The sequence below is a fragment of the Leucoraja erinacea genome, chromosome 6, assembly GCF_028641065.1.
Source record: "Leucoraja erinacea ecotype New England chromosome 6, Leri_hhj_1, whole genome shotgun sequence".
NCBI lineage: Eukaryota > Metazoa > Chordata > Chondrichthyes > Rajiformes > Rajidae > Leucoraja > Leucoraja erinaceus.
In genome coordinates, this window is record NC_073382.1 from 52,093,113 (window position 1) to 52,109,254 (window position 16,142).

The 16,142-nt window shown below is 38.9% G+C and overlaps 1 protein-coding gene across 1 annotated transcript in view; it reads right to left on the minus strand.

Moving 5' to 3' along the window:
* The window catches only part of LOC129698127 (uncharacterized), a 60,862-nt gene continuing 44,720 nt past the window's right edge, over positions 1-16,142 (minus strand). Inside the window, exons 5-8 of the mRNA XM_055637020.1 lie at positions 9,285-14,860; positions 7,024-7,135; positions 6,241-6,274; positions 1-2,546 (exon numbers count right to left, since the gene is read on the minus strand). Of these exons, the coding sequence (XP_055492995.1) occupies positions 2,416-2,546; positions 6,241-6,274; positions 7,024-7,135; positions 9,285-14,860 (5,853 nt within the window). The 3' untranslated portion in view covers positions 1-2,415. The remainder of the gene's footprint in view (positions 2,547-6,240; positions 6,275-7,023; positions 7,136-9,284; positions 14,861-16,142) is intronic.

The following is a 16,142-nucleotide window of genomic DNA, read 5'->3' on the forward strand; positions in this document are numbered from 1 at the left end:
ATTTGATAAGGTCTCACATAGGAGGTTAGTGAGCAAAATTAGGGCACATGGTATTGGGGGTAGAGTGCTGACATGGATAGAAAATTGTTTGGACGACAGGAAACAAAGAGGAGGGATTAACGAGTCTCTTTCAGAATGGCAGGCAGTGACTAGTGGGGTACCGCAAGGCTCGGTGCTGGGACCGCAGCTATTTACAATATGCATCAATGATTTAGATGAAGGGATTCAAAGTAACATTAGCAAATTTGCAGATGGCACAAAGCTGGGTGGCAGTGTGAACTGTGAGGAGGATGCTATAAGAATGCAGGGTGACTTGGACAGGTTGGGTGAGTGGGCACATGCATGGCAGATGCAGTTTAATGTGGATAAATGTGAGGTTATCCACTTTGGTACACAAACAGGAAGGCATATTACTATCTAAATGGTGTCAAGTTGGGAAAAGGGGAAGTACAATGGGATCTGGGGGTCCTTGTACATCAGACAATGAAAGTAAGCATGCAGGTACAGCAAGCAGTGAAGAAAGCAAATGGCATGTTGGCCTTTATAACAAGAGGAGTTGAAGGATGAGAGGGATTCTTATTGAAACATATAAGATTATTAAGGGTTTGGACACGCTAGAGGCAGGAAACATGTTGGGGGAGTACAGAACCAGGGGCCACAGTTTAAGAATAAGAGGTATGTAGCGGTGCCTGCAGGCACACGCAGGTATTGTACCCGGCATTCAGAAGCCGCGGTCACGTGACTTGGGAGGGGCTGCCATTTTCGCGTGGTTTTGTTTTTGCGCGGCAATTGTTTTGCTGACCACCGTTGTGATCAGACATGTATGCATAGACCTGTTGACAAAGGAGCGAGTGGTTAATAAAGATCGTTCAGAAAACTTAGTCGTCGTCTCTGCATCCGCTAAAGGTAAGCCATTTAGAACAAAGACGAGGAAACACTTTTTCTCACAGAGAGTTGTGAGTCTGTGGGATTCTCTGCCTCAGAGGGCAGTGGAGGCCAGTTCTCTGGATACTTTCAAGAAAGTGCTAGATAGGGCTCTTAAAGATAACGGAGTCAGGGGATATGGGGAGAAGGCTGGAACGGGGTACTGATTGGGGATGATCAGCCATGATCACATTGAATGGCGGTGCTGGCTCAAAGGGACGAACGGCCTACTCCTGCACCTCTTGTCTATTGTCTATCTCGTTCTGCTGGGAGATCAACAAGTTTCGGGCAGACTAAGTTGATTAACAAATTGATAATTTGTAAAGTTGATTATCTTCCAATAGGACGATGTCCACCACCAAATTTATCCCTGGGAACAGTCCGTAAATCAATGAGTTATGGAGTTGTTCACGATAAACTGGGACAAAGACCCTTATATCATTCACCGGACTCTCTTCGCAAATCCACACTATGTGAAGAGGTGGGCAACCGTCTCATCTGCAGAGCAGCCGTTCGAGGGCAGCGTGGTAGTAAGATTCCGATAGTACAGGAAGGTTCTGACTGGGAGGGTCTCACTCACTGCCAGCTTAGCCAGGTCTTGTGCTTGTTGGTGAGTTCTGGCGATGAGGCATTTTGCCAGACCACCGAGGCATGCATAGTGTATTATGCCATGTAATTCAATGTTTTATTCTGCTTTGGGTTGCTGTGGTGTTGGCTGGCCAGCAGTTCATCTGCAGTTAAGAGATATGCTCCACTTTCATCATCACAGAGTTACCTGCAAGTCAACTGTTCCACGTTTGATAAACATAGTCCATGCAATTAAAATTAGTTACAGCAAATTATTTGTTTTATTGCAGAATGGGAATTCATGGTTGAGATACAGAAGAGAATATTCAAATAAAGTTTGTAATATAGAGTGCTGCATAATCTGCTCCCTGTGTTACCACCCACCTAAAACTACATGTCCCATTTTGAAGAGGTCCTCTCATGTTTAGCTAGATTACTAGATAATGTGTTTAGTTTCTGTAAAAAGCAAAACCTATTTCCCCCGAACAGTCACTTTTGATACCCTAACATAGACTCAGATTAGCAACACCTTCCCAGATGTCTCACTTCAAACTGATGTTCTGATCATTCTGATTTTCAATGGGTTGTATTGGCAGAAAGAGAAATAAGGCAAAATCTCAATAAAAATTGAATATTTCAGGAATCATTTGAAAACATTTTGTTAATGTGATGTGTGTATCGGGCATTAAAGCTTGTGCTAGGAAGTAATCATCCTTTTAAGTTGATATTGATTTCCAAATGGTGATTCGCATGAGGATTAAAAAGATTAAAAATATGGACGATTCTTCAAAAAAAACGATGAAGTGAAGTGAATTGTTAAGCATCAGAATAAATAACCCGTCATGACAATAAGGCAGTGTTTTGCTGAATAATTTAAACTACATTGGTTATAATTTTGCACAGTATTTGAATCACTTTGAAGAATTACTGTATCATGCATCTCATCCAGAAAGATGGAGTAGATTTGTTATTTTCCTTCTCTATCAATTCATGTCCAGTTATTTCTTCTGATGTCAATGACTTGAAACTGTTGATTTCTTCTTCAATCACGGTTGCTACAAATAATTAAGAGCATATTTCAGAAGGTGGACATTTTCAAGATCTGCAAGTTTCTAATTATAATAAGCATACGTATTATTTTTTTTTATTATTTTACCATTTTATGGTTATGCAAACTAATTAGTTGAATTTTGAAACTATTAAACACATGTAATTCATGCTTGTTCAAAGATGCAAGAAGCTGGCTGCATAAAACACTGATAGAAATGTTCATCTGGCAGACAACAAGTAAATAAGTACAACACAAATTGCTGGAGTAACAGCGGGTCAGACAACATCTCAGGATGACATGGTTAGATGACATTTTGGGTTGGAACCCTTCTTCAGACTGATTATAGTAGGTGGGGGAAGCTGCAAAATAATAATAATAATAATAACTTTATTTATAAAGCGCTTTTAGACAACATCAGTTACCACAAAGTGCTGTACATGGGAAGTCAACAAAAGTTATTACAAACTACTAAAACCATTAAGACGACAGGACTATAAAAACAATAAAAATTAAAAGACATTAAAAGCACTAAAACAGGAACAATGTCTCAGCCAGTGTCGAAAGCCAGTGAATAAAAGTGAGTTTTTAGGGAGGATTTAAAGATGGGCAGTGAAGGGGCCTGTCTGATCTGCAGCGGCAAGGTGTTCCAGAGTGCCGGGGCAGCAACAGAAAAGGCTCTATCCCCTCTGAGCTTCCGCTTAGACCTTGGTACCTCAAGGAGCAGCTGATCCGCTGACCTGAGGCACCGGGTAGGAGCGTATAGGTGGAGCAGCTCAGAGAGGTAAGGCGGGGCGAGGCCATTCAATGATTTAAAAACAAATAAAATAATTTTAAATACTCGAAAGGGTGGGGTGGCTTTGTCCCGCCCCAGGTTTTCTTCCCTCTACGTCGCCTACCCTGCCCATGCATGTCCTCCAGAGATGCTGCCTGACCGGCTGAGTTACTCTGGTACTTAGTGTCAAGATTCCAGTTCCTTGCGTCTCCAAGGAAAGGAGTTGAGGAGGAACTTCTTTAGTCAGAGGGTAGCTCTTCTGTGTAACTCATTGCCACAGAGGACTGTGGAAGCAAAGTCCTCTGTGGATATTTTTAAGGCAGAGAGCGACAAATTTTTTATTAGAACGGGTGTCGAGGGTTATGGGGAGAAGGCAGGAAAATGGGATTAGGAGGTAGAGAGTAGCCGCGATTGAATGGCGGAGTCGAATCTTTGGGCCGAATGGCCTAATTCTACGCCCATAATTTGTGAATGTTAACTTGTGACAAATGTTGGGCAGACCAGGGTTTGAATCCTGAGAATAAGATGGTCTGAATATCTAAGATGAATCAGGTCTCCAGCTTATACCTACAGAATAAATATAGAACATAGAAAAGTACAGCATTGGAACAGACCCTTCGACCCACAATGTCTGTGCCGAACATGATGCCAAGAGAAACTAATCTCATCTGCTATCTTCTTCTCGCCCCCCCTCCCCCCCCGCCCCCCCCCCCACCATCTCCACATCAGTCTGAAGAAGGGTCTCGACCCGAAACGTCACCTATTCCTTTGCTCCATAGATGCTGCCTCACCCGCTGAGTTTCTCTAGCATTTTTGTCTACCCAAGAGAAACTAATCTCTTCTGCCTGCACATGATCCATATCCTTCTATTTCCTGAATATCAATTTGTCTATTTAAAATGCTCTTGTAACTGCCTCCACCACCACCAGCTGGCAGCACATTCCAGGCACCCAACATCCTCTGTGTAAAAAAACATGCCCTGAGCATCTCCTTTAACAATGCCACGATTTAAATGGAAAGATGATTCAAAGAGATCCCCTTCGGATTACCCTGTTTCATAGCATAATGATTAGTTAAACCACTGAGCATTTATTGTAATGCAAATTGGTAACAAGAAATTTAAGGATGACAAGTAACAAATTAGAGAGGTTTATATTAATAGAAAACTGTGGCGATATTAACCTTGAAAAATTGTGGAAAATGTTTTGTATAAGGAGGATATGCAACGCATTCAAGATTACTTTCCAAATCTTCCAACAAAGGTGGATGCAAAATGTGTCCTGCTTTTGAGTAATAAGGCAAAACAAGCAGATAATCTAATGGGAGGAATTCATTAAAAGAAACATACAAAAACTGAGGAAGGACATTATTGCCATAGAGGGAGTGCAGAGAAGGTTTACCAGACTGATTCCTGGGATGTCAGGGACTGTCTTATGAAGAAAGACTGGATAGACTTAGTTTATACTCTCTAGAATTTAGGAGATTGAGAGGGGATCTTATAGAAACTTACACAATTCTTAAGGGGTTGGACAGGCTAGATGCAGGAAGATTGTTCCCGATGTTGGGGAAGTCCAGGACAAGGGGTCACAGCTTAAGGATAAGAGGGAAATCCTTTAAAACCGAGATGAGAAGAACTTTTTTCACACAGAGAGTGGTGAATCTCTGGAACTCTCTGCCACAGAGGTAGTAGTCGAGGCCAGTTCATTGGCTATATTTAAGAGGGAGTTAGATGTGGCCCATGTGGCTAAGGGGATCAGAGGGTATGGAGAGAAGGCATGTACGGGATACTGAGTTGGATGATCAGCCATGATCATATTGAATGGCGGTGCAGGCTCGAAGGGCCGAATGGCCTACTCCTGCACCTAATTTCTATGTTTCTATGTAAGACCCATGTTACAAAAGGAAACAAAAAAAAAGCCAAACATTGGAAATTTAGTAAACCTTTCCAGACACCAAAATATTTATTTAATAGAATGTATTCAAGGAAAATTTAAGTGCATGGTTCTATACATGATGCACCATGCAATAGGTTGTCACAGTCCTCGTATTTTACACTGAATCCATTTTTTGTATCCATTATTTGATCATTGGAACATTTGTCATTGTCATCAGTAATTAAATCAAATAAATCTGAAGAGGAATTCCTATTAGGTACATTTTTCATTCAGCATTCTTTTTTTTAATTACCCGTGAAGTGCCTTGAAACATTTTTAAACACTAAAGCCAAAGTATATATGCACTTTTACCATCTTGCAATGAGATAAGTGATGGTATATAGCATATTATCCACAAGTGTTTTAAGTTTGTAGGTTCCAGGAGAGTGATTTAATGTTCGGTCCACACAATCAATCTTGCTTTGTTGCAACATAGAGTCGTACAGCTTGGAAACAGGCCCTTTGGCACAACTTGCCCATGCTGAACAACAAGGCCTATCTCCACTGGTCCCATCTGCCTGTGTTTGGCCCATATCCCTCTAAACTTATCTTATCCACGTAGCTGTCTAAATGTTTCTTAAATGTTGTGATAGCCACTGTCTCAACTACCTCCTCCGGCAACTCGCTCCATACACCGACCACCTTTTGAGTAAAAAAGCTGCCCCTCGTGTTCCTATTAAATCTCAAACTCACACCCCCCCCCTTCCTCCCCTCACCTTAAACATATGTCCTCAGAGCTATGACAATGGTTTCTTCCATTTCTGTCACTGTGGAAATGCTGCTATTATTTGGTTACCTAATTATCTTGATTTTGCCTGGGCAAGGGTTTCTTGCCCAACTAAAGATGGTCACAAAGTAGACATTTTCTCTGAGGAAAAAAACCCCTTGAAATATGATGTTACATTCAAAAACAATTTAATAAATATCTTCCAGAACAATGCAGAATCTTTGCTATTGACAAACAAACATCCAAACGTTCCATGCTTACTTACGTTTTATCTTGACCACAAGATCAGTAATTGCTACCTGGTAGGGAATTTTGCAAAGAAAGGTGAATCAGAAGGGGAATAATAGATGCTTTCACATAATTCTCATTTGCACTCATAATTTTACACAGATGCTACATTTTGTTCATCTGATTCAGGCTATTGGTAAGTTAATGAACTGTTAGTCATTTTTGATACTTGAAACAATACATCTCAACATTTGAATGTGAGGAAATAATTATGATTGTAAATAACCATTAGTTCCTTCCATTTAGTTTAGTTTAGATTTCCAGCATGAAAATCGGTCCTTTGGCCCACCTGGTCTACACTGACCACCGATCACCCTTTCACACTAGTTCTATGTTATCCCACTTTCCCATCCAGTCCCCACACACTGGGGCAATTTACAGAGGCCAATTAACCTACAAACTCGCACATCTTTGGGATGTGGGTGGAAACCAGAGCACCAGGAGGAAGCCCATGTCGTCACAGGGAGATTGTGCAAACAGCAGCACTTGATGTCAGTATTAACCTGGGTCTCTGGTGCTCTGAGACAGCAGCTCTATCAGTTGTGCCACTTCTTGCATGAAAACCACATGAACTGTTTCTCTTTGCATAACTCACCTGTATATAAAAAAAACCTAATGACCTACATTCATTAAAGATGTTGGAATTGATTCCTGATTAATAAAGCTAATAGTATTGATCTGTACTGATTCTGCTGTAATGTCACACCATTTCAAATGGTTGAAGATGATGGATTCCCAAAAGGTCACATTCTACTTTTACCTTTACATTTTTGTTGTCTTTTTGCACTTCAGAAGTTTCAGTAATCTGTTCAGTGCCAGAGGATGTAGGTTCCATAAACTCAGTGGAGACGGCCATAGGTTTAATGGATAAACTGCACAAATATTATTTAAAAATCAACATGTTAATTTATGTACACACAACGCACAATAAAGTTTACAGTGCTAATGCTGTGCAATCAACCACAGAATAAAAAATAGATAGTAATTTTACACCAGAATTGCATTGTTACATTGATGTGATTTAGTATATTGTAAACTGAGGCACTGCAAATTGTTTTTTGCAATTAATGATCTGAGTGATGATTTTTCAATTGTTTGGATTTAAACTTACATCTAATTGGAGGACCAATCTATATAACAATTCATATTTCTCAAATGATCAACATGTAAGAACATTTTTCAAGGTTGCAATAATTATTGTGGAGGAAATATAATGTTGCATCTGGAGAGAATATTGACGTTTATAATCAAAGGGAAAGATATATTTTAATGTGGCCAGCTTTATATTATTTGTAGGATAGAGATAAAAGAGCTGTAAAATTCTCAGTATGATTTTTGAAAAATAATACTATTCAAATATGTCTCCATGTTTGCAAAACATATATTATAGTGGAGATATTTGAATTTACATCTTCAAAACAATAAACTATTTAATTTAAAGTTGGAGCCACCTTCTCCTCACTTGGCAGTATTTATTACAGATTCCTCATTAATGGAGAAAAAGTTATTTAACATTCATATTAGTAACATTTTCACAAAAGATCTGCTGTATTCAAACTTGTCAGTTCCCTAGTGCAGGTCTGCTATGTGAATTATTTTGTAGTTAAAAAAAGTACTAAAATAGACATAATCTGCTGTTTTCCATAGTTTTGTCTTTCCACACAAGTGTCCATCAGAGGAATAAGAAGGTAGACTACCAATCTTGGTGGAGGAGAAGAAGGATAATAAGGACAAATGGGAAAGAAAAATTGACTAGAATGAGATAGCAGCAAGAATGACTAGTGCAGTGACCATTTACTGATTGTACTTTCAATTTCATCCTACTTTCACTTTCACCATAAATCAGTTCTCTGTCCCTACATTTTTTCATAACATGTACTTGCTCACCCTGATTGTGAATCCAGGCTCTTTATTATCTAGATGGAGGTAGATGATGATGCTAACCAACCAGCATTTGGAGACTTGCTGTCACTAAAGTCTTGTTCTGTTTTTCATGGATTGGCCCTGCAAATTTTCAAAACACTTTGATAACAGGCTGGCCTACTTCCACCTGCTTTCTGCTACTGCGGCAGTCTACTTGCAGGCAAATTAGGTTGGTCAGATGTGAACACACCCTAGGTGCCTATGTGAATGCAAACTTCTCTCCACCTTCAAAAACGTAAATGTTATCAATAACGGCTCACGGCAATCATCATAACAACTCAGAATCAGAACCAATGGCCAATTGCAAATCCAAGTCCCGGTAGCATCATTCACCTTGATAACCAACAGGCTGCTTATGTGTAATTGTCCTTTGTCCCAGGAGTTCCTTCCAGTGTAAGGTGTGTTTTTATTAGCCAGAGAGTATACATGTTGGAGAATAATCTCAAGATGTGGCCAGTCATTTAGAACTGAAATGAGGAGAAATATCTTCCTGGAAATTGTTGGAATTCTCTTTCTCCAAGATCCATGGATGCCTGCTTGTTAAGTACATTCAATGTTATGGTTAATGGGGTTTTGGACATTCAGGGAGATTTTGGATAAGGGGATTGGGTACTAAACTGGACTTGAAGCATAGAATCATGAATGAAGTGAACCATGAATGAAGGCACAAGTTGAGAGACATCCATATTTAAAATCTGACATATTTTTCTTATTCTCTTATGTGTCTGGAGTTTAATTAAATTATAGAGAATGTAATCTCAATTAGGGCTGAACCATGGATCGTGCTGATGGTGTGTCCCTATCCTACTCTTCCTCATGTTCAAAGGTCTTTGGTGTCACCTCCATTTAATTTCATTAATTATGTGCCATGCTTCACCTGTCCTTGGTTTTTGATTGTTTTAACCTTACTCTTTAAAAAATATATGTAGGAAGGAACTGCAGATGCTGGTTTATACCAAAGATAGACACAAAATGCTAGAGTAACTCAGTGTGTCAGGCTAATTCAAACCATTAATAGGAATGCCCTGTATTCACAACCAGGTGACATTTACAGATAATCAGGCTTGACGAGAGACAAATAGCATCTTTAATTTCTACCTCTGATCAATGTAACCGTTATCCGTAAGTTCTTCCTCCCAAAGTTCGGTCTCTTGATGATCGAGAGTTGGTTTGACCAATTCTTTGTCTTCTTGATGATTTAGAGTGACCCTATTTCGCTCCTGCACCCTCTTTGACAATGGTACGTTTTTTTCCTGTTGACAGGCGCCCTTAATATATATAATTGGAGACTCAATGGCACAAACTGATGTTGTTCTTACAGTATCAGCAACTTTTTCTATTCCTGTGTATTGTTGCTTGGAATCTCCAGCCAGCAATGTGTCTTGCCCTCTCATAATATTTCCTATTTCTGGATATCCCATACTGTTAGTTGATTCAAATGTTTCCTGCAGCCATGTATTCCTTACTTCAGATTCAGTACAATTCTGATTGAAGTCACACTTACAGTTAGTTTTAAGATTGTAGTCCTCATCGGCTACACTTAAATGCGCACAAGTTGAAAACATGTTCTTCTCCTTGGCTTGTTGATTTATGTCTTGGAAATTAATTATGAATTTATTTATTGTTTCACTTTCTGTATTATTTCTCTTGGTTTTATAGATACTTAGTTGGTTTTCTGAAATTGGACCTAGACAAAATGTGGACACTTCTGGAGCACTTATTTCTCCCGCTTTGCTCCCAAGAGCCATATCCACCAATTCCGTCTCTTGCATTGTCCATTTCAAGTCTTCCTCATTCGCTGGTTGAAAGTGAATTTTAGTTGAGGTCAAATGTTCTTCTGTGGGCTCACAATCTATTAATTTAACATTTTTATCTACTAAACTTTCATTTTGTGAATGATGACTTTCTGGTGGAGTTTTCACAACTTTTCGTTGGTAACTGTTCGCAGAGGAAGGATCCATAATCTGAGAGAGTTCCAGTAATGCAATGCTAAAATTGTGCTCTTCTAATATTTTATCTTGCAAATTACCAGTGGTTTTCACAAACATTATTCTACCATTTTCAGTGTTATCAATGGTTTGTTGAGATCTCGTTTCACTGTTTTGAAGTTCGTCACCTGTTTCAAGAACGTGGTTCATAACTGCAGGAAGCATTGTATCCTTGTCCACTTCGTAAAGAGCTGCAAGGAAATTCATCATAGTGTTCTCAGATCCTGTTAATTTCTTTGGTGGGTCAGCAGCTTGAGATGAACTCCCTTGCTTTACTTTGTAACTGCAGCATGCCTCATCTATTTTCATTCCATCATTCAGCTCAGTGATTTTAATCTTTAACAGTTTTTTTGCTTGCTCAAGATTATCAATTGAAACTTGAAATCTTGAGATATCATTCAACAATTCAGCGATCATATCATGGAAATTATTATTCTGATTTCCTAATATCTTGCTTTTGTTTTTTAGATAAACTGTCAAGTTATTGCAGGCATGTTGCTCAGCATCTATCCTTCCTTTGTGGTGAGTCACATTTAATTCAAGCAATTTTTTATCTCTGTCAGTCTTTTCCATGGCCTTTTGTATGTTTTCATTACTGTTCTGTGATTCCTTGATTGACTCTAGATGTTGAACGTTTTGTACATTTAAGATTTTGCTTTTATTCTTTTCTTTTGACGGCTGAATATATGATTCCAAGTCTTTTCTGCTGTCTGGGTAAATATTAGCATGTTTTCCAGAGAAATCTGGGTTTATTAAGTTACACAGGTGCACAGGTTCCATTGATACAGACTTGCTCACCTGACTTTCTGAACTACAAATGTTACTGATCTGACTCCTTTCTGTGGACTGATTAAGAATCTCCAGAAATTTTGAGCTGTTACATGTCAGAGCATTCAGCTTCTCCTGAAGTCGTCCTATTTTTTCATCAACTTCCTTTAAATCATTTGTGAGATTAGCACTTGTCCTGCAGTACATTTGCTGATTTCTGAGTAGAATTTTAAACTTTAAAAGAGACTCTTTTTCTACTTTATACCTCTCGATCAATTTATGTTGTCTTCTTGTCTCTTCCAGTGTTTTCGCTTCATCTTGTACTTCAATAGTTTCACACACTTCTTCTGGCTCAGAAATCTTAGCTTCATGTTCATTGAAGTAGTGTTGCATTTTAAGATCACTGTCCATTTCATCTTCTGTGAGCTGTAGCAACATTTTATCTACATCAACTGATAAAGTCATGTTTTCATCCAATAGATCATCGTCCATAGTTTCTAGCTGGCATTTTTGCTTTTCAATGATCTGGATTTCATATTTCATGAGGCTTTGCATTTCACAGGCATTTTTCTGTTCCAGAGAAAGATAATTCTCTTTCTTAATGAGACTAGTTTCTAACAATTTCTTCTCATATTCGTGTTTTTTAATAGACATTTCTAATTCTTCATTCTTTTTCTGGAGATGTTTAACTTTGTTTTGAAGTTGATTATTTTCTGCATCAGATTTCTCCTTCTCTATCTCCATTTGAACAGCAGGTCTGCTACAATCAAATTCATCTAATGATGCATTTTTCCCCAATTCATTAACAATGTTAACCAATGCATTTTCATGATCGAAAAGTCGTGTGTTTTCATTTTCCACAGGATCAATAAATATTGGAATATATTTGCAAAAGTTATTTATCATTTGTGACTCACTTTTATCGACCTGTTGTTGCAATTCCATCAGGTTTTGTTTCAGTTCACAAACTGCAACTGTCAGCCAGTATTTTTCTTCCATAAGAGTCTCAATGTATGCCGTAAGTTCTTTGTTATACTCCATCAGTTCATTGGGCATTTTCTGCATTTGAAAATTTTCAGACACATCTAATGTTGATGGATTAGATATATCTGATCTTTCACTTCCCAAGTGAAATAACACCTTATCAGTAAGTGGTATATTTATTTCAAGGTTTACAAGATCTGTCGTCGTCTCTGCCTTTTCTATAGCAATATGCACCTCACAATCTTTATCGGACTTGCCCATCAGTTCCTCTAGTAAGGCCTCAGGGCAATCTTTTCCATCATTATTTATGGCCTTCTCTTCAATTTGACGGACTTCCTCATCAAAGGATAGATTTTCCTCTGTTAGTTTTGGCTTTAGCTTGTTCCTTGTATTCTCAGGAAGATCTGCAACTCCTTCAAATTCCTTCAAGCTTCTTGTGAGTTTGATGTTATTTTTTTGCACTGTTTTACTTTTCTTGTACAGTCTACTGTTGGAAGACTCTGCATGCAACTGGTCATCCTGCTGACTTTTTGTATTTAACTTCCCTGATTTTAAATTGGATTGCAGTTCAGATACTGTAGTTTGTAGGTGAACTTTCTCTTGGACAAGTATCTCAACTGTTTCTTTAAGATTTGTATTTTCCGCAACCATTTCTGATAACACACCTTGTAGATGTTCAATATGTTCGATATATATCTTCCACTGCCAGTTTAATTTGACTTCTTTTTCATTAAATTGTACCTGTTCTTCTCTGAGAATATTTTTCAAAGCAGCAAGTTGGACATCCAATACTTCATTACGCTCCAGAGTCCAATTTATTGTATTTTCAAGTTCCAGATTATTACTCAAAAGGTCTATTATTAATTTTTGCAACTTTTTATTTTCAGAATTAGCTGTGTGTTGTTGATCCTTGATTTGAGCCTCAATTTCATTTGTGAAGGATGTTTCATTGACCATGATTTTATCAAGATCAGATATCTTTTGTTGCAGGAGTGCTTTCTCATATTCATGGTACTCAAGTGAATATTTATGCTCCTTCAGCTGCTGAACAATTTCTTGAAGGGTGTCCACTTCTGAATTTAACAAGCCATCCTTATGTAACTGCATCTTAAGCTCAAGATCAAAAATTGAAACCTGAAGATGTCTGGTTTCGATCCCAATTTTCTCAATGGAGACCACAACGTCTTTGCTAATCTTTATAATTTTAAGGATTATATGAATAAGAGAGCTTTCTGTGGAAGCTGTGAACCTTGTAAATGGTGATTCTAACACGGTCTCGAGCTGTGAAATACTGACCATTCCCTCATGATAATGTTTCTTGTCCTGACAGATCACTGGACTACATTGGTTTTGTGCTTCTCTGATGCCTGACATATAAATGTTGTCTTGCAATTCCAAAACATTTAAGCTAAATTGATGGCTAATATTTTGTAGTTCAGTTACTAACTGGTGAAGAGAGGTGATTCTTCTCTGTAGTTTCAAAATTTTACTTTGAGACTCCAAAATATGCTCCTGCTGTTCTGAGATGGTTACCTGAAGTTTCTCCTTGATTGCAGCAGTGTTGGCTAATATATCTATTACTGTCTGCAGCTCTGTTTCAAACTGGTATTTATTCCCACTCACTTCTGCAATTGTAGTTTGGGGTCTTGTATATCCGTGTAATTCTACTGCAGTTTTCTGACGATGATTTATATTTTGCTGCACTTGCAAAAGATATTCTTCCAAAGAGTTATTTCTCTCTGCAAGTACGATAATTTTGATGTTTAATTCTGCATTCTTTCCAAGGAGTTCTTGGGCAAGACATTGTAGCCGTTTGTTTTGTAAGTCAGCACCCTCTAACATTAATGCTTTACTTTGTAGTTCTGAAATAATTGTTAACAGTTTGTTTTTATAGCTTTGAAGGCCACAATAATTTTTTTGTAGATTCATATTTTCACCTTCAAGCTTGATGATAGCGTTTGTATATTCATTACTTTTGTCCTGAAGATCGAATATCTTGTATTGGAGCTTTTGACTGTCACATTTACTAGCCTCAAGCTGAAAAACCTTTGCGTTTAATGTTGATAGGGAGCTTTCAAGCCAGCTCTTACATTTGCAAAGCTCTGACATTTTGTCCTGCAGCTTCCAGTTCTCATGCCGTAAGTTTAAGTAATTTTCTGTCATATGTCGCAGCTCTGAAAATGCACCAGGCTGCACATTGTGGGGAATAGCTGCCTGCAGTTTGGCAATATTTCTTTGTAGGCCTGATGCCAAATCCTCAAATTGGCATCTTTTCTCATAAAGTTCTGAGATGATGGTTTGCACTTTTTTATTTCCTTGCTGTAATTTTTCAGCAACAGCCTGAAACTGACCAATATGTTCCTGTATTTGTGAATGTAATGTTCCTTGGCAGCTTTGTTTTTTATCTAAGTCTATGATCATAGTTTTCAGCTGATTATTTTGTTCATATAGGTTTAAGATCCTGTGATGAAGTTCCTCATCTTCAGTTCCTGCCTTTTCACAAAGCTTGTCCCTCACAGATTCATCAGCGGGCCGAACATTGCCCTGCGGATCCATAGTAATAGAGTTCATTTGCAAATGCAATTCAGAAATCATAGAATGTAGTTTGCTGTTTTCTTCTTTTATCTCATCTATTGCAGTTTTTATATTGATAATTGATTCCTGCACTTTGGCCACTTGGCTACAATTCTTGTAATTCTTTTCAGTCAGATCTGCAACCGTAGATTGCAATTTTGCAATATTTTCTTGAAACTGCAGATGCTGCACATTCTTAGATTTGCAATTGTGCAGTTCAGCATCTATATCCACATTCGTTGGCGAAAACTGATCATTTACACACTGAAACTCTTCAACAGCTGTCTGCAAGTGTTCACTTTTCATGTGTCCTCCAGGTATTTCTGCCTGTGTAGTGTTTGTCCTCACATGAGCTTGGAGCTAAATGGACAATAATATAAAATAACAAGGTTTGTGAATAAGATGGCACACAGAATAACATTCACATTGATGACTCCTAAGTAATCAATGCCATCCTCTTCGGCATGGTTTGTGGCACCAATAGGTACATTAACAAGAACTGGGGTTTAGACACAAAGTGCTGGAATGATTCAGTGAGTGAGGCAGCATCTCTGGCGAGCATGGGTAGGTGACGTTTTGGGTTGGGACCCTTCTTCAGACAGATTATGGGAAAGGGGAGGAGATGGAGGGAGAAGAAAGCCACGAAAGAGGAGAGGCAGGACAAAGCACAGCAGGTAATAGGTGAAAGCAGGTAAAGGGGGTTTTGATAGGCAGATGAACGGAACATAGGCCAGAGATTAAAACAGGTGTGAGACAAAAACGATTGAAGAGTTGTGAATTGTAAACCCAGTGGAAGGAATGTGGGTGGAGGGGCAATGGTAAAATAGGTGCGAGTTCAGGTGGGGCAGGGGGGGATGGGGGGGGGGGGGTTAGTAAGGAAAGGGGGAGGTGTGGGGGGGGGGGGGGGGGGAGGTAGAGGGAAGGAAAGGGGAGAGGTTGTTAGAGGTTAACCAGCATCTGCAGTTCCTTGTTTCTACCTGACTTCCATCCTCACCCCTTCCTGAGCCCCGAATCTCCTTTTGTTTATTTGTTTTATCACTTTACTAGTCCAGTTTTAGTCAATCTGAAACTTTAATTGTGCCTGTTTTTTCCACAGGTTCTGTTTAAGTTCCACAAAGCTGTTGAGTATTTCCAGCAATTCCCAAATTTCTCCAGAAGCTACAGTTTTTTATTTTACTTCTAAATTCCCAAATTCCCAAGGGGTCACAGCTTAAGGATAAGGGGGAAATCCTTTAAAACCGAGATGAGAAGAACTTTTTATCACACAGAGAGTGGTGAATCTCTGGAACTCTCTGCCACAGAGGGTAGTTGAGGCCAGTTCATTGGCTATATTTAAGAGGGAGTTAGATGTGGCCCTTGTGGCTAAGGGGATCAGGGGGTATGGAGAGAAGGCAGGTACGGGATACCGAGTTGGATGATCAGCCATGATCATATTGAATGGCGGTGCAGGCTCGAAGGGCTGAATGGCCTACTCCTGCACCTAATTTCTATGTTTCTATGTTTCTAAATTCTTCAATGACCCAAACTTATAAGAGACTTGAGGGACCTGCTTGCCATGATTATTTCTTGCTGACCAAATTGTTTCATGAATTGCATTTAAATTCTACAGCTGCTGAGATGGATTTGAATTTGGCATCTGGAT